At 32.7% G+C, this 20,959-nt stretch overlaps 11 protein-coding genes across 11 annotated transcripts in view; 6 read left to right on the forward strand and 5 right to left on the reverse strand.

Moving 5' to 3' along the window:
* The window catches only part of NAEGRDRAFT_66654 (E3 ubiquitin protein ligase UPL1), a gene marked incomplete at both ends in the record, with an annotated part of 7,031 nt that extends 1,163 nt beyond the window's left edge, over positions 1 to 5,868 (reverse strand). Inside the window, 5 exons of the mRNA XM_002678157.1 lie at positions 8 to 3,505; positions 3,551 to 3,793; positions 3,841 to 3,930; positions 4,217 to 5,675; positions 5,726 to 5,868. Coding sequence (XP_002678203.1) covers positions 8 to 3,505; positions 3,551 to 3,793; positions 3,841 to 3,930; positions 4,217 to 5,675; positions 5,726 to 5,868 — 5,433 coding nt within the window. The remainder of the gene's footprint in view (positions 1 to 7; positions 3,506 to 3,550; positions 3,794 to 3,840; positions 3,931 to 4,216; positions 5,676 to 5,725) is intronic.
* A 471-nt stretch (positions 5,869 to 6,339) lies between these two features.
* On the forward strand, positions 6,340 to 6,998 carry NAEGRDRAFT_79456 (uncharacterized protein). The gene has a single exon (XM_002678046.1). The coding sequence runs from the start codon at positions 6,404 to 6,406 to the stop codon at positions 6,959 to 6,961; it is 558 nt and encodes a 185-aa protein (XP_002678092.1). The 5' UTR covers positions 6,340 to 6,403; the 3' UTR covers positions 6,962 to 6,998.
* A 289-nt stretch (positions 6,999 to 7,287) lies between these two features.
* On the forward strand, positions 7,288 to 8,009 carry NAEGRDRAFT_57813 (uncharacterized protein). Its single transcript, XM_002678047.1, has one exon. The coding sequence runs from the start codon at positions 7,345 to 7,347 to the stop codon at positions 7,978 to 7,980; it is 636 nt and encodes a 211-aa protein (XP_002678093.1). The 5' UTR covers positions 7,288 to 7,344; the 3' UTR covers positions 7,981 to 8,009.
* Positions 8,010 to 8,065: 56 nt separating this feature from the next.
* On the forward strand, positions 8,066 to 8,640 carry NAEGRDRAFT_66657 (uncharacterized protein; the record flags this gene model as incomplete). The annotated part of the gene is made up of 2 exons (XM_002678048.1): positions 8,066 to 8,310; positions 8,355 to 8,640. The coding sequence occupies 2 exons, from the start codon at positions 8,066 to 8,068 to the stop codon at positions 8,638 to 8,640; spliced, it is 531 nt and encodes a 176-aa protein (XP_002678094.1).
* A 161-nt stretch (positions 8,641 to 8,801) lies between these two features.
* On the reverse strand, positions 8,802 to 12,026 carry NAEGRDRAFT_66658 (uncharacterized protein; the record flags this gene model as incomplete). The annotated part of the gene is made up of 2 exons (XM_002678158.1): positions 8,802 to 10,394; positions 11,166 to 12,026. 2 exons carry the CDS (start codon positions 12,024 to 12,026, stop codon positions 8,802 to 8,804), a joined length of 2,454 nt encoding a protein of 817 aa, XP_002678204.1.
* A 505-nt stretch (positions 12,027 to 12,531) lies between these two features.
* NAEGRDRAFT_66659 (uncharacterized protein) lies at positions 12,532 to 13,515 on the reverse strand (the record flags this gene model as incomplete). Its single annotated transcript, XM_002678159.1, has 1 exon — positions 12,532 to 13,515. One exon carries the CDS (start codon positions 13,513 to 13,515, stop codon positions 12,532 to 12,534), a length of 984 nt encoding a protein of 327 aa, XP_002678205.1.
* A 725-nt stretch (positions 13,516 to 14,240) lies between these two features.
* On the forward strand, positions 14,241 to 15,131 carry NAEGRDRAFT_44505 (uncharacterized protein; the record flags this gene model as incomplete). The annotated part of the gene is made up of 1 exon (XM_002678049.1): positions 14,241 to 15,131. One exon carries the CDS (start codon positions 14,241 to 14,243, stop codon positions 15,129 to 15,131), a length of 891 nt encoding a protein of 296 aa, XP_002678095.1.
* Positions 15,132 to 15,247: 116 nt separating this feature from the next.
* NAEGRDRAFT_66661 (uncharacterized protein) lies at positions 15,248 to 16,404 on the reverse strand (the record flags this gene model as incomplete). Its single annotated transcript, XM_002678160.1, has 2 exons — positions 15,248 to 15,342; positions 15,387 to 16,404. 2 exons carry the CDS (start codon positions 16,402 to 16,404, stop codon positions 15,248 to 15,250), a joined length of 1,113 nt encoding a protein of 370 aa, XP_002678206.1.
* Positions 16,405 to 16,615: 211 nt separating this feature from the next.
* On the forward strand, positions 16,616 to 18,493 carry NAEGRDRAFT_48487 (uncharacterized protein; the record flags this gene model as incomplete). The annotated part of the gene is made up of 1 exon (XM_002678050.1): positions 16,616 to 18,493. One exon carries the CDS (start codon positions 16,616 to 16,618, stop codon positions 18,491 to 18,493), a length of 1,878 nt encoding a protein of 625 aa, XP_002678096.1.
* Positions 18,494 to 18,822: 329 nt separating this feature from the next.
* Positions 18,823 to 20,145, forward strand: NAEGRDRAFT_66663 (uncharacterized protein; the record flags this gene model as incomplete). The annotated part of the gene is made up of 1 exon (XM_002678051.1): positions 18,823 to 20,145. One exon carries the CDS (start codon positions 18,823 to 18,825, stop codon positions 20,143 to 20,145), a length of 1,323 nt encoding a protein of 440 aa, XP_002678097.1.
* A 17-nt stretch (positions 20,146 to 20,162) lies between these two features.
* The window catches only part of NAEGRDRAFT_79458 (ANK domain-containing protein), a gene marked incomplete at its 5' end in the record, with an annotated part of 3,564 nt that continues 2,767 nt past the window's right edge, over positions 20,163 to 20,959 (reverse strand). The window contains one exon of the mRNA XM_002678161.1: positions 20,163 to 20,871. Within this exon, the coding sequence (XP_002678207.1) occupies positions 20,199 to 20,871 (673 nt within the window). The 3' untranslated portion in view covers positions 20,163 to 20,198. The remainder of the gene's footprint in view (positions 20,872 to 20,959) is intronic.

The raw sequence follows: 20,959 nt of genomic DNA on the forward strand, positions 1-20,959 counted from the left end.
CTTGAACATTCTTTGGTTCATTTGTAAGTCTTTCAATTGCAGCATTCACTACGAAATCCTTCAATGTATCCTTCTTCTTAGCAAATATACTGAGCACATCAATACAGGCATAGGCTAAACCCTTGGTAAAAAGTCTAGCGGTGAGCCATTTATCACTCTCTTCTTCAAGAACGACTGAATAATCTGTCTTGTCCTCTTCATCGTTCATCATTCCAGATTCTACCATAGACATTCTAATAGCTTTACTTAATTCGTCTTCATCTTCTTCCTCCTCCTCTTCTTCAACCTCTTTTGGAATGGTATTGTTGAGAATCCACTCTGCAGCTACCATTACATCATTATTGGCACCTCTGAGAGCGGCACGAGCATCTTTTTGAGTAAATCCCATTTCCATCAATTGGTTGACCTTATCTTCGTCCTCTTTAACAGGTGAAGTTTCCTTCTTGCTTGTATCACATCCCTTGATAATATGACCAACAACATTGATGAGACAAATCAAGAATGTAGTACTGCCCTTCTCAATATTCTCATGATTCCATACCTTGGCAACAGCTCCAGCAACCTTCTTTTGGACTTTAGTGGTGAGCTCAGAAACTTTGAAACCATCAAGAGCAAACAATTTGGCAGTTATTGGTGATTGAGCAGCGTAGTTGGCTGATGTAATCTTTTGGAGGAATGCTGTAAAATCTTCCAAACATGCAGAAGCAATACCATATTCACTTGATTCATATTCAAAAAGATAGATAGGATCGGCTGATTCTGGTTTGCTTGGTTTTTTGACATCTTGTGACAAGATTAAATTTACAAGATCAACATAAAGCTTCATGATAGAATCAATAACACCCTTACTAAGCATATTGTCAAGTACAAGAGTATTCAAATTTCTATAAGTTTCACTGATAACAACACTATAAATTAATGTCATTAAAGAATGTACATGAGCAGCCTTGACTGTCCAGGAAAGGTTTTCATCATTGAGAACCTTTTGAGCTTCTGTAACAGAGACTGAGAAATTTTGAACTAAAAGGCCAGCAATCTCTTTGGCTTTCAAAATAGATTCTGCTTGACCATCATGTTCAATAAGCTCGAAAATAGCTCTTTGAAGAGATTGATAAAATCTGAAAATTAGGGTCAAATATGAGCTAATGGTATTGTTGTTAAACTTTCTCAATGATCTGGCACCAATCTCTTCTTGAGTTTCCTCAACAGGTTTAGTTTCAGCAGAAGAGGAGGCAGCTGAGGAGCTAGAAGTAATGGATGTTGTAGATGTGTCCAGAGTCTTTTCTTCAGAGACAATAGGTTTCTTTCTCTTAAGGGCTGCAATTTCATCCTTCAAAATTTGAGGCTTGGATTTGGCAATATAGAGTCTAACTTTTGATTCCAAACGTGCTAAATCAGTTAAAACATCACCTTTCTTATTTTTCCATACTTCCACAAATGAATCTTCTGATTGTTCAAAGCAATTACTCATAATTTCAATAATAGTTGTAAGAGCGAAAATAGTCTTAATAGTACTGAATTTCTCAAATTCCAATTCTCCTGCATTCAATGCACCCAGCTTGGAGTTTAAAATCTCGGACATCCCTTCATACACCAAAGTACTATGGCTTCTAATTAAATCCTTGAATACCACAATATATCTCATTGGTTCGATGGCGTTTTGAGTAGATGGCACAAGAGACAAATCTGTAATCTTCAACAACACTGGGAAAAATCCCTTATCAACGAAGAGAGTAGCATTATCATGTACAATAATACCAATGGCCAATACAAACTGGGAAGCCAACATGAAAATAGGATGGCCATTCTTTCCTTCTTCCAAGTTTGCTTGCTCTAGCTTTTCTAAGAGTTCATTCATAATTTTTACAACTGAATTTACAATATTTTCCTTCAAGGCAGGATAAGTTTTGGACAAGGCAGCAATTTCAGAACCAATTGAAAAACCGACATCTTTCTTGATTGCCTTCGAATACTTTTCATTCAAGAAAATCCTCAAATAATTGTAGAAAGTGTCATCTGAAGCAAGCTTTTCCCTGAAATCTTGATTGAGGCAAAGTGAGTTAATTAAAAGTAAAATATTGTGTAAAACTTTGGCATAAGGAGGAACCCCATTTTTAGCAATATCCAAAATCAAATCAAATGTTCCAAAGCTTCTAATAATTGAAATGTTAGCAACATCCTTTGCAATCAAAGTGTATATTAAATCAATAATGCAAGCAAAATTTGCTGGACCAAACCAAGTGTAATTCTTTACAACAAAGTTGATATTATTCATTTGCCTTTCTTCCAGTATTTCTGTATTAGTTGTATCGTGTCTTGAATAGGCACTGGAAATAATTCTCAAAAGACTTGAAAGAGTTGGAGATTGATATGGGCTGAGTACTTTGAATACAATTGTATTGGATGAACCATCTGACTTTTCAGTGTTGGATTCTTCCAACTTAGTAATTTTGGATTGAGATACCTCAATAATATCTGAAAACAATTTAATGCAATCAGAAAGTACTGTAGGTGCTGTTTGTACTCCAGACTTTGGATCCAAGAATAATTCTACAATAGAAATACATTTCATAACTACCAACTCATCTTTTGCATAAAGTAAAGTAGTAATCTCATTAGCAATCCCAGAGTCATTTAAATGTTTTGAACCATTTGCTGTTCTAGAAATAGAAACAAATAAGTCCAAAAGTGTTTCTAAATACAATCTATCTGTAATGTAATCTGAAGGGTCTGTGACTTCTCCGTTTACATAAACATTAATTAACTTTTGAAGCCAACCTTGAAGAAGACCACTGTAAATATTTGTGGTCAGTGTTAAAGTTTGAAGAGCAGCAGTTTGTAATCTAGAACTCTTGAATACAGATATAGAAATATAGAACTCAAGCAAACTTATAGCAACTTCCTTTGGAAGTTTAAGTTCTCCACGTTTGTCTTTTTCAATACTTTTGCTCACTTCTGGAATGATTTCAAGAGAAGTTAAGTCCTTCTTTGAAACATACAATAACACTGAGAATGAATTGAATCTACTGACTAGGAACTTTCTTCTAGTTTCCAAGTTATAGAATGCATAGGCCATACGAATTCGCGTCCACAAGTCAAACTTTTTGTTGATAGTAAGCTTGCTGACAATAGAGCCTTCCTTTTTGATTAGATCATTCCAAAGTGTTAAAGCATCTGGTGCTGTTTTCTTTACATCCTCAATAACAAGTTCTTCTTCTTGCAATTCCTCAGATCTAAATTCATGTTCAAGATCTTCAGTCACAACTTTAAACTTGACAGAGGTTCCCAACTTGAGAGTTTCATCAGAAATAGTTTCATCATAGCAAAATTGAGTAGAATCCTTTCCGTACCCCTTAGCAATAAAATTTAATTTATGAATAAAGGTAGGTGGATGCTCAACAACTCCTTTAGAAATCATACTATTCTTTTTGAAACATGATAAGCAAATTTGTAAAACTAAATGCAAAATGTCCAAATTTTCAGAGTTGAGTAAATATGTAAGTCTCTGATCATGTTGTTAATTTGATGTTATAATTGTACAACAACTTACATCCAAAGAACTATACTGAGAATATCCGATTTTTGTGTTTTTTACAATCATCAAAGACATGTCCAAAATTGATAAGATCATTTCTGTGTGTGGTGTTTTTTGACATTGTTTTTGTTCCTTTGATGTTTGTTTTTGTTTCTTTGATGACTTTTCTCCGAATGATAGAATATTACTCTTGGTGATAATCTTTTCTAAAATTTCATCGAATTTGTTCAAAATATCAGACCATTGCTCAAGCACAGTCTAACCAATTACGATCATCCTTGAATTAGTATTATTATGTTACATACCCGTTTGCAAGCCATCAAAAATTCATCACTCGATTCCGTTATGATTTGTTTGATTACTTTACTCAAATCCTCTGGTTTAGAAGGTAAAATCTTTTGTGTATATAATTTAATTTCATCGTCCTAACATATTTGATATTATTGTATGAGTATGATGATAGAATTAAAATCATCAACTAACCTGTTCCCAAGTTTCTTCTTTCTTGCTGATCAACATGATGAATTTTTTTTGATTTATTTTTAAATTTTTCTTCCAAATTTTGAGCGCTCAACAAGCAAACTTTTTTCAAGGAATTCTGATAAACATTTTTTGAAATTAAGCAAATAATAATTAAATATTAATTGATTTCATGTTTTATTGGACAATATTGTTATTCACTATGGTTTTCAATTCCTTTTCCTTTGAAGTTACATCTTTCAAAATGTTGGAAAGTTTCAATTTGAGATCTGTTATCTCCACAAGATCATTCATTGATTTGATTTCTTCTTCTGAAAGTGAAAACTTTTCTGTTGAAATTTTTTCCTTTTCTTTAAGGTTGTCCTCAAGTTTATCCAACTTTCGTTTTTGTAAACGCACAAGCTTTTGAAGCATTCTATATTCGTTTTCTTCACTAATAGTCATTGAGCTTTCAGATGTAATTGGTTGACTATTCTGTTTTCTTTTGATTGATTCCAGTAAGAAGAAAATTCCAGAAGGATTATCAATTCCCAAGTCAAGGAAGAGACATTTTAAACTTTGAACCGAGTCAGAACTATTGATTGTTGTAGGTTGTTGTGAATTTTTCTTTGACACCTCCTCAAACTCTTTCATCTTTTCTCTCAAAAAACTATCCACTGGATTGGTTACATTGTGACTATTCTCTATTGAAGTAATTATATTTTCAATTCCAAGATTTTTGAATGTGGATAACATTCTTCCTCTTACGAATCCATCCTGTGGACATGAAACCATTGAACTGATGAGAGAAAAGACTTTTGCTCTATAGAGATCATCTCTTTGCCAGGCCATTGAATCTAACATTTCATCGAATGGATGTTTCAAAGTTTTTGTATGTTTCGTTTTAAATGTTTCAAAAAATCCAGTTAAAACAATCCAAAAACCCTCCTCAGAATGATTACAAATGAGGAATAGAATATCTAGAATGTACTTTCGGGTTACTAAACTTTCCTTCTTATCTATCAGCTTTGTGAGTGAGGAAATAAAGGCAACAGAGTCAGCATTTGTGAATGGAGCAAAGACTTCCTTCTCCAACAATATCAGTAAACAGTAAATGTAATTTCCCTGTATGAATTTGTGTTTTTGTGTTCTGTAAACATAATTCAGTTTTGCAATGATTTTACCAATAAGTGTGACGCCTCCCATGTTTGAAAAATCTTGGCACCAAGTCAAATCTTTAAATTTAAATATCGACGCAAGTGTAGAAATATATTCTGGGTCATTCTTATTGAGTTCTGTAGTGAGTCGTGAGAGAACAAATCCAACACTCACTTGCTTTAATTCTTCAATAATTGAGCTGGTTTTGAAAAGTCTATTATCCCTATTACCAGATGAAGAAGAGGATGACTTCATTCTCTTATGAGTTGAAAGAAGTGGTCCTTCATAGGAGTGTCTTTCCAATAATTCTGAAATTTTGTAAAACGTGTCACAAATAGCATGAATATCTAAGTTATTTACAAGTGTCGAGACATTCCACTCGGGGTCAATATTAAACAATTCTCTACATTTATCTAGGAAGAATTGAATATTATTTTCAATGAGAGTTGAATTTCCCTGTGGTTCCAATGAAATGGAAGCCAAATGGTCTCTTGGATTAATGTTTGCAATATTACAAATTAATCTATTATAAAAATTATTAGAATAATGAATTTTCTAATAAAAACAACCTACTTGACAAGAACAACTCCATCCTTGAGTAATAAATGTAAATCATCCGAATCAGATTTGCTCTTCTTATCGGGCACTAATTGACCAAGCCAGTCTTTAATCATAAGACGTTGCAACTTGGTAAAGTGTTGATGGCATTCAGTCATCTTGCAATGGGTTACTGTGTGGTCTTTTTGTTTTTAAATTGTGAAGAGGCCAACCGCATAAGAATGGTGATTGATGATAAAATTTTCCCAAATAAAACTATTGAAAATTCTGCATTTCTCAATTATCATTCTCAAATAGGAGTGTTTAATTTACACCTCTCCAATGTATTTGTTGATTACAATCACTTGTATGGAGACTATTAAATTGTCTAAATTAATACTAGCCTCATCTTTCATTTGACCTCAGCATTTACATTTTTATCTGATAGCAAACCAAATGTTATAATGAGTTCAACCTTAAATTAATAGTTTGATTTTGAGGGTGCGTGTACAATTAAACGCCAAATGGATTTTTTAAACTACAACATTGGCGCCAAAAATGTAACAGTCCAATACAAAGAAGACTGTGTTGAAGCTTCTAATGGAATTATTTGTTGGCGCCTTGTTGCCTTTACTGACAAAAAACACTTACGAAAAAATAACTCTACAACAACACTGATTGTACTAGTGATATACAACAATAATATACAACAAAATGGGTTTGCTTGATTTTATTAGAGGTCTCAGAAAGTCTGATAAGGAAGCTCGTATTCTTATTCTCGGTCTTGATAACAGTGGTAAGACTTGTTCCTTGAAGTGTCTTGCTGGTGAAAAGGAAGAAATTTCCACAGTTATGCCAACCCAAGGCTTTAACATTAAATCTGTTCAAACCGGAAACGTTAAACTCAATGTCTGGGATATTGGAGGTCAAAAGGCTATTAGACCATACTGGCCAAATTACTACAAGAATGCTGATGCCATCATTTACGTTGTGGACTCTACTGATAGAAACCGTTTTGAAGAAGCAGGTTTTGAACTTGATTGTTTGCTGAAAGATGAAAATCTTGATGGTATTCCATGTTTGGTTTTCGCTAACAAGCAAGATATTCCACTCATTGCTGCAAGTGCTGCTGAAATTGCTAAGGTTTTGAATTTGCACGCTATTAAGGGAAGAGATTGGCACATCCAAGCTTGTTCTGCTAAGACAGGACAAGGTCTCGATGAAGGTATCCAATGGGTTCTCGGAAAGCTCGATCTTGTTGATTCTAAATAATTTGTATACTATCAAAATAAAAACATTAATTCAAAACAATACAACTCTAGGATTTAAATATCATAGAAAATAATATTAATAAATTAGAAATATTATTTAAAAAGAGAAAGTAGGGAATATCAATTCTAAATTATTATTCTCACTGCCAAACTGTTCTTGCGCACTTCATCTCTTCATAACAAACGAGAGGCATTATCCAGGTTTGACGACAATTTCCTACCCTGTCAAAAATCATCACACGCCAATTACCCAATTTGTTCCTGTGATCCCATGCTCAGTAGATCCTCTTTGAAACAATTCATAATTCGAAAAAACAAGAATACACAACCCATTGACTTGTTTCTCATTCGATTGGCGTCATCGTACAAACAACAACTTCATCAATGGGACAGAATAGTGCTTGTGAGCAAGATAGAGACTTTGCACAAGGTCAAATTTTTACACGTTTCGACAAGTATCACCAGAGAGAACAAGAACAGAAACGAGCTTTTGGTCAGCTTCGTCAGGTTTCTTCCACCAATGGTCTAGAATCAGCCAGTGCTCTCTCCAAGAAACAGAGAAAGAGCATTCACGGAACAAGATCCATCTCTAATCCTTCCTCTCCAGGTGGATCACAATCATATTCGAGTAGTTTTGGTTCTTCAACAGAGTACCAACATCATCATCCTGTAAATATCAGCATCACACATACAAATAATAATAATTTAGGAGAAGTATTTAATTCTCTGCCAAACATTGTTGGAGGAGGTGATTCACCTAATTCACTCTCTCCAGCAACTCCACAATCAGCATCAACTGCATCATCGAGGAGAAGAGGACACTCCTCAGCATCACCACAATCTAACTATTTTGTAAATAATAATCAAACTCAATTAATGATTAATCAGGACGTTATTGAAGTAAAGAAGAGAAATGATCAGGATTCTGATGATGAGGAAGAGGATCCAGCTATTCAGAGAAGATCAAGAAGAAAATCATTATCACTTTTTAAGAATGCTAAAAAAGTTGACATGTTTTAATGTACATAAAATTACAATTTCCATTTAAAGAATAATTCTTTATTAAATTGTGAATAATTTGAGGAATATTTAATATGAAAAAAACATGCTAAGATCAAACGATATTCGAAAATTAATTTCAAAACCCTCATTGAAAACTTCTCCATTTGTTGTGAGAGCAATTCTTTCAACTAATTCTGTTAGAAACCTTCAAACTAAGCTTCCTGTTCATACTGGCTTCTTTGATGATGTTGCTGGAACTTATAAAACATTGCAAAATCCTCCAAACTTTGCAAAACAATTCAAATTAAGTATGAAACCATTCGAATTCAGACAAGGACAACCTTTCTGGTAAGTTTTTAAAAAACAACACTAATTATCAACACTCTTAAAAGGTTCTTTAACTTTGCAGGTGTTCTAATCACATCCTTCTCTATTGCCTTTGGTTTCATGTATTTAATGTACTTTATTGTTTGGTACTTTTATTCTAATCCTTTCGTTCAATCTCCATTCAATTTGTATAATCCTCATCCATTCTTGGAGATTAGAAATGGAAAAGATGCAGCCAAAACCTATGATCCATTGAGTAAATTCTATGTTTACTGGAGTCCAGCAAGAGGTGAAGATAAAAAGACCATGTTTTACAGAGAATTAAATTTGGCCAAGGATCATAGACTTTAAATTATTAAAGAATTTATGATGATTACACAATTTCAGTCCAAAGTATTTGGGAATCAAGTTAGTTAGAGGTCGAGAAAAATTACATTGTAAACAAATTCAATAAAAACAAGATTAAAAAAATTTTATTTCAGTGTAGCTGATCCCAATAGGATCATGAGGTATTATCTTGAATTAAGAGAACATGAGTAATATTTTCTGTGTGCTTTACCAACAAGTAGTGATAATAGACTTTGAATTTCATGCCAATTATCAATGATTTTAGGATTATAGGATTTAACTAAAATAATATTTAAAGCCTTAATAAAGCCTCTATGATTTAAATTGAGAATTGAATTGTGTCTATCCCAAAAAGTGTCATGGGGACGAAGCTTACAGGATGCTCCTGTAAGATTCGTGAATTTAGTTAAGAAATATCTTCTAAAACATTCGGTTTCTTCACAGTAGTATATGAAATGTTCCAAATCCACTTCACATTCACAGTTATCACAATAAACTTGACGAAATTGTCTAATATGTGAGTCGGTCATGTTTCTCCAAATTGACAATTTGGTTTCAGTGTCAAATCTTTGATCCATATATTTCAAATTGATATTAGTGAGGGACTGACTTTGGTTAAAAGGTAAGTCAGATTTATCCTCAACAATATCTAAATATTCTTTTCTCTGGATATCTTTGATGTATTTTCTATAGTCAAAGATGATTGTTTTCTTATTAGTATTAATTAAAATCTTTTGGTTTTGGGATAATAGTTTGGTAATATCAATCATATTTTGTCCTTGTGCACCTTCTTTTGCTAATTTATCAACTATAATATTCTCTGGATCTTCATGCCCTTTCACTTTAACTAGATGGATATTTAAATGTTTATCCTTAATGGTACCAAAGAATTCTTCTTGAAATCCTTGAAAGTCTCCTCTGTAACTCTTTTTTAAAACTTCAATAGCAACTTGACTATCAGTATGTACATTAGCATTGGAATGATTTGGCAGCATTTTGATTGCTGTTAATATAGCCATGATTTCAGCCACGTTATTGGAATATTCTTCATGAATCTTGAAGGAATATTTGAAACTTCTATTTTCTGAATTATATATATTAATTCCAAATCCCACTTGGTTTTCAATTTTTGATCCATCTGTGTGAATATTAAATGAATGACCCTCCATTTGATCCAAATTAATATCATTGTCAATATCATTACATTCCTTCAATTCGATATTATATCGTTTCATAGTTTGTAGAATACTATCAAAGATATTGCTAATTCTCTTCTTTTTACCAGCATGTTTGATCCCATCTTTAATTGCCTCTCTTACTAGAGGGTTTCTACTATTTGTTAAATATAAAATAGAGTTAATATTAATTCTTTGAATGAAATCATTACAGTTAGGAATACCCAATCCTCCATATTCAATAGGTAAATGGAACCAATGAGTGTGACTTCTTAAATCTAAATGAGCTCTTCTTCTAATACATTTCCTAATAGCAGTATCTATTTTATCACCTAAAGCTGCTGGTATGATATTACATCTAGATAAATGTGTGAATAAACTGATACATTTAGCATGTATCACTTTTCCAATATTTGGAATTTCCATTCTCATAATAGGCATATATTTCAGTGATAGTTGAAATTTAGCAATCTTATTCATAATGTCTTCTTTTACCATTTTATCATCCCATGGATAGTGACCAAGAACTCGTACATTTTCTTCAAGTGGTATTTTGGTATCATTAATTTTTGGTTTCATTTTCTTAATTTTCTTAGTAGGGTTCGGTTTCTGTGTTGCAACTGATTTGGATGGATTGATCTTTAGTGATAATTTCCCAAGCCATCTATTTAGGTCTTTTAATCTTGAATTATAATTGCAATTTTTAGTCGCTGTTAAATTTAGGTCATCAGCAAAACATAGAATTCCAATATCATCTGCTTTGAGTTTTTTAGGTTTTACGGGAATATCCCACTTGTCTATACATTTATCAATAATTAATTGAGTAATACAATCGTAAACCAGGGGAGCTAATGGACAACCTTGTGGGATGCCCCTGGTTTTGTGAATGGGTCTAGATAATGAGTTTCCTATCTCTAAGCTTAATAAATGGTCTTTGTACGAGTTGAGGATAAATTCAATTAATTCATTAGGGAATTTACAATGATGTAGAGCTAATTCAATTACCTTCAGTTCAACAGAATCATAAGCACCTTCTATATCCAAGTTTACAATTAATAGAGGGTCTTTTTCTCTATTGGCTTTATGTGCTAAAGCTGATAATACTATTCCATGATTCATTGTACTTCTGTGTGAGATAAATGCTTGTTGTCTAATATTTATGTTCCTACTAGCCCATCTTCTTAATTTAAAAGCAATAACATTGAATAATAATCGGTAATAAATTGGTAAGATGGTTATTGGGCGAATATCATTCAATTTCTTAACTTCTCGCTTAGGTACTAATTTTACCCACCCTTGTTTCCATTCTAAGGGAATATTTCTTGTTTGGAGACATTCATTAAATTTTTCTACTAACAGCTTTAAATTATCATCTGATAGTTTCTTAATAATATTAAATGATATAAAATCTAGTCCAGGTGTGTTAGATTTCATTCTTTGAATAGCTTTCTTAACAGAATTCATAGTTATTTTGATTTTTGATGGGCCCTTTGAAATAGTAGATGGGGCACAATTAAATTGAATTGAATCGGTTTTAGATTGGAACTTTTGCTCAAAGTAGTCAATCAATTCCTCTTCTTCAAAATCAACTTGTTTCCAGTTAATTGACTTCTCCTTAATATGTCTATCAAATTGATATATTAATGATGAATCGTATCGATTAAATGATTCAGAAATCTTTCTCTTAATTTCCTCTGCACATCTATGATAAAGGTCTTTAATTTCAGATCTAACTCTTTCTATTTGGTCTGTATCATTGTTCTCTGAATTAATGAGATCATTCAATTCCTCTTCTTTCGACTTAATCTCTTGTCTTAATTCTGATTCATTAGTTTTAATTCGAATTCTATCATTCTTTCTTAAATTTTCAATAATAAAGGATTTAATTTTGTTATCTAATTCATTAAAGCTATCAGGAACTTCTCTGTTAATAGATTCAATAAATTTTTGAATCTTTGTTGGACTAATATATGGTCTCCATGTATCATTAGTCTCTAATTCAATATCAATATAGAATGGTTGATGATCATTCTTAGTTATTGATGGTAAAATCTTCTTATTTCTAATAATAATATTATTTGAAACGAATATATGATCAGGGTGAGTTTTAGTTGTACCATCTCTTGTTTTTCTAATGTAGGTGTATTCATCAGGAGCTATAGATTCATAAAAATTGAAAGTATCAAAGAATTCACACCACATTCTATCTCTCATTGAAGTGGGATTAATGGTATTTATATTCGGATCTCCCGATATAATGAAATATTCTCCTTGATGTGCACTTATATACTCTATCATGGTACTTAGTATTTTATCATCATATGATTCACTCTCCTCATCATTTCTAACACTTATATAGACTGTAAAGATATTAATTGGTTTTCCTCTTGTTTCAAACTTTGTTAATTGAAGTAATCCTGGAATAAGATTGGTATTACATAACAATCTTTTCCTTCGGTTGTTAATAAAATGTAGCAATGCAGTGCCTTTACAAGCTTTTCTGGTTCCCATTAATGAATTAAAAAAGAAATGTCCTCTTCCTGATTCGAAAGCCCTTTGTTGATCTTCTAATTTGTTAATGTGAGTTTCGGTAATGCTTATAATTTGAATATTATGTTGGTGACAAATTCCCTTAATAGCATGAGTTAGGATCTCTTTAGTTTCTGTTTTAATAAGACCATTCACATTAAAACATCCCACTCGGAAATTGCATTTTGGATTAATCATTGGCATGATATTTTAGTTGTGGTTCATCCTCATCATCTATATCATCATGCTTTCTTCTTACTTGAGGATTTGGAGCCATTCTAACATCTCTAATTTCTTCATCTTCTACCATCTTCTCTAACATGTTATCAATATGATTTCCAATCAGTTCTAATTCTTGGTTATCAATAATATTATTTGGTTGGTTTTGTAACCATATTGGAATTTTATCCATTAAATTTTTGAATTCTTTTTCTGTGTTTTTAACAACTACATTAATTTCATTGAATTGTTCTTGTAATTTAGTATAATTCATTTCCAATAAATCAAGTCTTTCCATAATTCTATCTAATTTGCTGTCATTATTAATTGAGGTACTATCAGGTTGTTTGTTCACTTTATATTTCTTTGTAAGATATTCAGCAGTGGATACAAATTGAATAAAGTGCATGATACCAATAGGATCTCTCTTTGGAAAAACCACTTTAGTAAATCTATAAACTTCATCGTCAGATTGTAATCTAATATTAATAATATAATTATTATTTAATAGTTTACTAATTTTAATATTTTCTTTTTTAATAGTAATATTAGATCTTTGTTCAATTGTTTTAATTGATTCAGACACTTGTTCCTCTGTGAAGTTCTTACTCATAACAATAGATACATCTAAGGAGCTTTCATTAATAATTTCTTCAATTTTACGATAGGTTTCAAACTTATTTTGAATTAAATAATTAATTTTAGTGTTTGTTAGGAGAGAAACTCTCAACTTGTATTGTGAAATAGATTTGTTTGAGTCATAGTTTAAACTAACATTAATTTGATCAATATCAATATCATTAGAATTAATAATTAATCTATATTTTTCCATAAATTCTTTTTGATTCTTGGTATAGTATTTTACAGCATGTTCAGTAGCATTAAAATTCATAGGGGAAGCAAAGTATTTAGCAGGTGCTTCCTTAATAACTTCTTGATTAGTAAGTATTTTCATAGCTTTGATAAAGTTATCTCTATTATTAATAGCTAATTGAAATATAAATTCTTATTTACAGGGATGTAATAATAATCACATAGATGTTTACCTTACTGAGGAAAAATTCAGCAATAGTCTCAGTAATGTTGGTTTGACAATAGATAGAAATGCTAGTGCTATAATCAATAGTCTTTTGTCTCTTGTGTGACATTTTAAGATTTTCTTTTTGTTTAAGATTTCCATTCCGTTTGTTTTCGTTTAAATTAGATTCGGAAATATTTTTAGCAACCACCTTAATTTTCGGAATTTTCTCTTCACTTGCTGGAGCTTTGGCAACTTCCACATAGGTAGGTTTAATTACTTCCGAGTTATTTTTAGTCTCATTGGGGGGCTTTATCATCGGAAGCATGTTTTCAATAATAGACTTATACGTATTGATCATTACAGTCTGCCGCTTTATTAGGTCGACAAGCGAAACAGGTTGGAGGTGTAGACTCATTTTTTTTGAACTCAACAAGATTAAAAAAATGCCTCCACCAAGCCCTCCACCCTCTCAACCCATCAATATTTATTCATCATCCTCATCTAATACACCTACTACTCATGGATTATCGACAACAATTCAAATATCAAAATCGTATTCACCTCCGAGATATTTTATGAATAGAGTGATCAGTCCTACAACACCCAATATAAATAATAATAATACTTCGGGAAGTGGATTAACGTTCAATCCTTCATTTATGAATCCTCCGATAATTGATGAAAATCAAAATGAATTTTTGGAATTAATTGAAGCTGAAACCTATGTTGATATTGAAAGATTAAGAGATATGTCTAGACATGGCATTCCTGATGATTTGAGAGCTTCAGTGTGGAAATATCTTCTTGGTGTTAACCCAGGTGACAAGGCAGAACAAATGAAAAGAGAACATATTTATTTTCAATCTGTGAAACAACAACAATTACAAAATAATTCTTCATTGGGATTATTCTACTACTCAAAGAGACAAAATATTATTTTATCAGTGGTGCAACAATCACTAAATCAGTCAAAAATCAAACACTACACCATTGAAGAGTTATTATATCTTTTGAGGCCTTTTGAATCTGTTTATATGAGCGACCCAATACAACCAAATGATGGAAAGGATTTGGAAAAGAATATTCACGATATGTATAGATGTTTTGAAGTTTTCCTTCAGAAGAATTATTTCAAAGAAAGTCTTTCCTATCAAGTTGCCAAATTGATTACTCTTTTCAAATGTACACAACCAGACTTGTATCAATATTTTGTCAATGAAGAAGTAGAACCAAATGAATGGTGCCTTCCATGGATAAAATACTTGTTATCGAAACAATTACCTTTGGATTGTGTTAGAAGACTTTGGGATACCTATTTTTCCACAAACGATTTTGATTTACATATTTACGTTTGTCTGGCAATATTACAATACTACAATGAAACTCTTATGGAATTGGAATATAGTGAAATCAAATACTTTTTGAATAACATTTATACTATTGATAAGTCGACAGAAGATGGAGAAAATAGTTTGATAAGAATTATTCCACACATTCTTAAACAAGCATATAATTTTAGAGCTTATGTGAAATCAAGGCAGTTAATTTAATTGTACAATATTTACTGGTTGTCTTTGAGTGTCACTTCAAATGGTATAGCAAGTTAACGAGAATGAATCTGAGAGTAGTATTCAATTTTTAGTTGAATCCAAGAGTATTACTGAAATTAATCCTCGTCTGTTCCCAGAGAAATTGTATCATTTTCATTAAACAAGTTCTTCTTAATGTCTTCCAAAATGTTGTCGTCAGACCATGAGAATTCTATTATTTTGTTTTTGAGATTCTATTATTGACTTACAACCTACCTTTACAAAACTTCTCCATCTCTCTCAGTTTATACTGATGTATTTGTGTTTCTTTTTTCAAACCAAAAACTAGCTTGTCTATCAAGGCCTCTCTTCTATCCAGCTCTTTCCTATATTCAATCAATTCCTTTAAACGGTCTAATTTGGAGAGTTCTATTTCATCCTTTGATAAGGAGTTGTCAAGTTCTTTGTGAGGAGTAATTGTGATTGTTTTTTCTGGGATTAAGTTTACTTGTCTTTCTGGCTCATCAAAATTGAAAGAGTTGTATGAATTATCAATGTGTTTGGAGAATGAGTTACTACCTCTTAAATCAATACCAGCTCCATAAATTTGTTCATCAAGACTTGCAATTTCTTGTTCCAACTCCTTTTCCAAATCAGCATCATCTTCATCGAAATCTGAGGATGATCCATTGTGAGAATTATCCAAGGGTTCCATATGCTCATACTCATCCTCTTCACCATCGGAAATGTTAGAAATATTAGATAAATTTGTTGCTGGACTTTGAGCTGTCTGCTGCTTGGCATTATTTGGAAGCTTGTTTTTCAAAATTTCCAAGCTCTCTAAAAATTTTCTTGATCTTTCCCTATTATTTGGTTTTTGAGGACTGGAATTAGAGGAATTGTTGCTGGAGGTAGGAAGAGAAGGAGGTTGCTTTGTCGGAACTTGTGGTTTGTAAGTTGAATACAAATCATCCTCATCCAATTCATGTACCATTTGATTGTACATGTTTGATTTCATATTTGACATTTTCTTAAACCCACTCTGTAAAACCTCCAAAGACATTTTCTTTTTCTGCAACTCTTCCAAATTATTCTGTTTGTTTGTTTCCTTTATATTATGTCTGGTATGTTGATATTTTGATATAAATTTCTTCTTTGAATCACCTGATGAGCCGTTATTATTCCCTAAAGCCGTTGCTGCAGAGAGAATACTACCGATGGTAGTTCTTTGCTGTCCACTAAGGTTCCCTCCCGACGAAGATAACGAGTAAGACGAAGATGTTCTTGAGGACATTTTTTAAATGTAAAAAATTGGCGGTAATTTATTTAACGTTAATTTCTATTTTGAAAATTTCAAAGCTTTTAGACCCAACCTATTCAATGGTGCTAAAGTGATGTCAAACCTTAATACAAAGAATAACAAATTATTTGAAATGCAAATAATAAACACTTCAATTCCACAATACAACCAAAGTACTTCAATTTCGTAATTTAAAAATAAAAAAATGAAACAAGCAAGAAAGCTTTTACGTGAGAAGGAAGAGAAGGCTCTTGCTGAAAAGTTGAAGAAGATCGAGGATGAAGAAGATTCCTATGTTGACAATAGGAGAAATAATTCCTCTTTTAACGCCTTTTCTTACTTGGAAGAAGAGGAAAATGTGGATGAAATGTACGGAGAAGATGTTTTGGACATGATTGATCAACAAGAAAAATCATCACAAAATGATGAAGAAGAAATTACATCATACGTCAACACAGCAAAGCCAAATAATAAGAAGAACAAGAAAAAGAAGAAGAATGCCAAAAAGAAGGAAGATACACTTACTGATGAGGAATTTTTACAACAACAAATTCAACAAATGGGTTTGGATGAAGGTGGAAGTGCAACTGAAGGTTCTGCTACAACTTCCTCTGCAAGCCACAATGTTTATGACTTATTTGAAATTTCCGATGTGAAATCTTTAAATCCAGAAAATGAATTCAAGAGAATTTTCGGAAGTGAAGCCATTTCTCAAACCAATGCCGCTGTGAGTGCTAACTATGAAGAAAGTTTACCACGTGTACTCAGAAACAATCCACACTATGTCGGAAAGAGATCTGTAGTTATTGGTAAAAAGAAGAATGAAACCATCTTGAATTTATTCGTCTCGGCCAAACCACATTGGCCTCATTATAGAACTCTCTACATGACCACTCAACTCAAAAGCACCAAACCAAATAATGTCGAAGTTTATGAAGTTGTTGAACAAAAAACTGTAACAGGAGGCACAACAGGTCTATATGCTCAAATTCAAGAGCAATACGAAAGAGCTCTACAAAGTGGAGATCCAAACAGCTTTATCTATATTTTACAACAAGTCCATCCATATCACGTTCACACCTTGTTGCAAATGAGTGAAGTTTTCAGAACCATGCAAGGAGAAAACGATCAAGCCCAAGATCTCAATGAAAGAGCCCTCTTTGCCATTCAACATATTTTGAACAATCAACAATTTGTAAATGGATTGGTGAAGGGTACATCTAGATTGGACTCGAGTCAAGAAATGTCCAAAGCAATCTACTTGTCCATTCTGAGTAGATTGCATGCTCTTGCTAGAAGTGGTGCCCACAACACTGCTTTTGATTTATCCAGAGTACTTCTTTCTCTTTCATGTGACTCTAGTAATCCTTCTCTCAATATTGCTGATCCAACCCACGTTCTCCTATTTATTGACTATTATGCCATTAGAATTCGTAAATTTAGATTTGTCTATCACGACCTTGTTGAGAACTTTATTTTGAAACACCAAGAAGAATTACAATACCTACCAAACTTGATGTATAACAGAGCTTTGAGTTTGTGGCAAGATAATCACCTCTCTGAAGCTAATGATATACTCCAGAGAGCTCTTAAAATATGGCCAATGGTTGTTGTTGGCTTATTGACAGAAACCAAGACATCAAGATTTAGTGAATTCGAATCCAGAATGAGAAATACCTTCTTTACCAACAAGATTTGTTCCTCCCCAATATTTTCTAAACTCATTTCTGCATACGTACGAAGGAATGTTGAATTTTGGAAGAATGATGATGTGTTGGATTGGCTCAAGTATAATATTGAGGAAATTTTGGACAATGGTGGTTCAAGCGATGATGATCTTCGTCAAAGCTGTTATTCACATCCAGTATTCTCCACCAATTATAGTGTTATTTATGAAAAGGAGGTTTTGGGAGAAGTCTTACCAGATCTCAACCAAAACAACAACCAACCAACAAGAAGTAATGCTGGAAGAAACCCATTCCTCTACTTTTTAGAATCACTCATGCCATGGAGTGGAGGTGGTGTTAATTTAAATCAATTCTTCGGTGCAGGCAATGATGACGAAGAAGATGATATCGAATAAAACTTTTTGAATCGAAAGGCTTCAGAGAATTCTACTTCGCGCCATTGGTCGAACTCAAACTTTAAAAAAACTGCCCAACACTTTCCATTTTTTCTTCTCATTCAAATTTTTCTTGTGACCAGCTTTGTATGCAAACAATAACAACCCCTGCCATTAGATCCGAACCTCGGACTACATCACAACAAAAGCCTTGTACAGATATTGTTGTTTCTTGTTCTAAAGTTGAAGCAATTTTACGCGAAAATTTCAACCAGGTTTTTGAACATATTGATGATGAATGTAAGGAAAATTAATTATTATAATACTCATGATTCAATTATTATCATCACATGTTGGTTAAAAATAATATTTCGGATGAAACATCAGATGAAAAGTATTTAAATTCAATGAGGAATGTGCTTGAACTAGTACTATCAAATAATTCAATCAAAACAATTTCTGCCAGTTTCAAGAAGGTGTGGTATCAATTACTTTTAAAATCGACTAGTGACCATGAAGTTTGTGGACTCTACAAAATTTTGTGTTGGATTTTAACGTACACAAAATCAAATCAACAACTTGCTGAATTCCACAAATCTTTGATTGCTGACTTTCACCCAGATTTTTATAATACCACCTCTCGATATGTTAAACAAATAGGTTCTGATAGGTGGAGGAGCTTTAATGATGACCAATATGAAGTAATACTCATGTTGGATGGTAAAGTACCAAGTCAAACCTCCAATGTAAAATTGAAACAAACACCAATTAAAAGTGAGTCAAATAAGGCAAAGGAGGAACCCCCAAAATCTCAACAGGATCCATCTAAGGTAAAGAATGAAAAAGTGTCATCAAATTACACAAATGACACACCTCAACCATCTCACACAAATAGAATGCCAAGCCTCAAAGCAGCACTTGCTCAAAGTTCAACTGTAAAACCAGAAAAAACAGCAGCTCCCTCTAAATCTCAACCATCTAAAGTGGAAAATTTAAAACAAGAAAAGATGATACCTCCAAAAACAAGTATTCCACAAGTTAAACCTGAAAAAACAGTTCAAAAAGAAAGTATTCCACAAGTCAAACCTGAAAAAGTAGCACAATCTAAACAAGTTTCTAAACCAAACAATATAGAAACTAATACTTCAAAAATCCCACTCAAGTCTGAACGGCTTAATAATTCTACAATGTCTTCACCATCAAAACCTAAAATCAAACCTGCAACTCCAAGGAAAGTATTGACCACCCCTCCAATTCAAAACACTCAACCAATACCCACCAATAGAACTCCTGTTAAGCAAACTTCAGTGACAAAGCCTCGAATGATGTCGGCCTTTTCACAAGATGAAGAATCTCCAACTACCAAAAAGCGAGAAAGAAAATGGAGAAAGGAACACAATGAAAAATTAATGGATTACCTTTCTAACCGTCCTCATTTGGCCAATAATTCCTTCTTTGAAAGTGACAAATTAATGCAACAGTTCATAGAATCGTATGACTTTGCTGTTCCTTTATCAATACCAACCTTAGCAAAGAGAAAATACAAATACGATCAATTCTTCAACGCTATCATGCAAGCTACTCAAACAGTTATCAAAGCTGAAAAGGCAAACACTAACAAGAGAAAAGATCCACCTTCAAGCTCCTCCACTGCAAAAAGACACAAAATGTAGATTTTCAGATAATCATTGAACAGTGAAAAGTTAGTGGATTTATTTTGGACATATTAAACAAGGTTGGCAGGAAGTGGAATATTAGGAATCACAATATTATCATCTTGTTGATTAGGGAAGACAGTATCGTGCGAAATTGGAGTTGGAGAAACAGCTTGAGGAACGAATACTCTTGGGATACGTGGGACATTATCATCGATAGGAGTTGGTTGAGGAAGTACAATTTGAGCATACTCAACTGGATCAATTTTTGGTTGTTCATACCGTATGGGTTCTTCATAAGCAGGTGCAAGAGGCTCCTGTTTATCATAAACATTGGTTTCTTGTTGCTTTGGATTGTCTTGCTTGAGATTAATTTGATTAGTTGTTTCTACGTGGACTTGGATTGGATCAACTTGTTCTATATCATCATAGTCATTGTGATGATATTGAACTGCAGTGTCCTCGTTCTTTGCCTCTTGCTTAGCATTTGTTGATGCTGTAGTTGTTGCTACTTGGGTATTAGTGGCATTGTAATTATAATTATAATTTTGGATTGGTTGTTGATTGGTGGCAGTGTGGTGATGAGGAGTAGTTTCTGATTCGCTAGCTGGTTTTCCACAATCAAGTTTTGAAATGGCATCCTTAATATTCTTAATAAATCTAATTGCCAAATATCCGATTTCACGAATAGTTTCAAAGAAAGTGTTTACCATCAATGGAATTGTAATTCTTTGTCTTTTAGATCTGAGTTTGTGTAAATAGAAAGATCCAAAGAATGCCAAAATTAGACCTGCAGCAATGCATCCAATAATAATTCCAATGATATCACCTT

The sequence above is a fragment of the Naegleria gruberi genome (assembly GCF_000004985.1).
Source record: "Naegleria gruberi genomic scaffold NAEGRscaffold_19, whole genome shotgun sequence".
NCBI lineage: Eukaryota > Heterolobosea > Eutetramitea > Acrasida > Naegleriidae > Naegleria > Naegleria gruberi.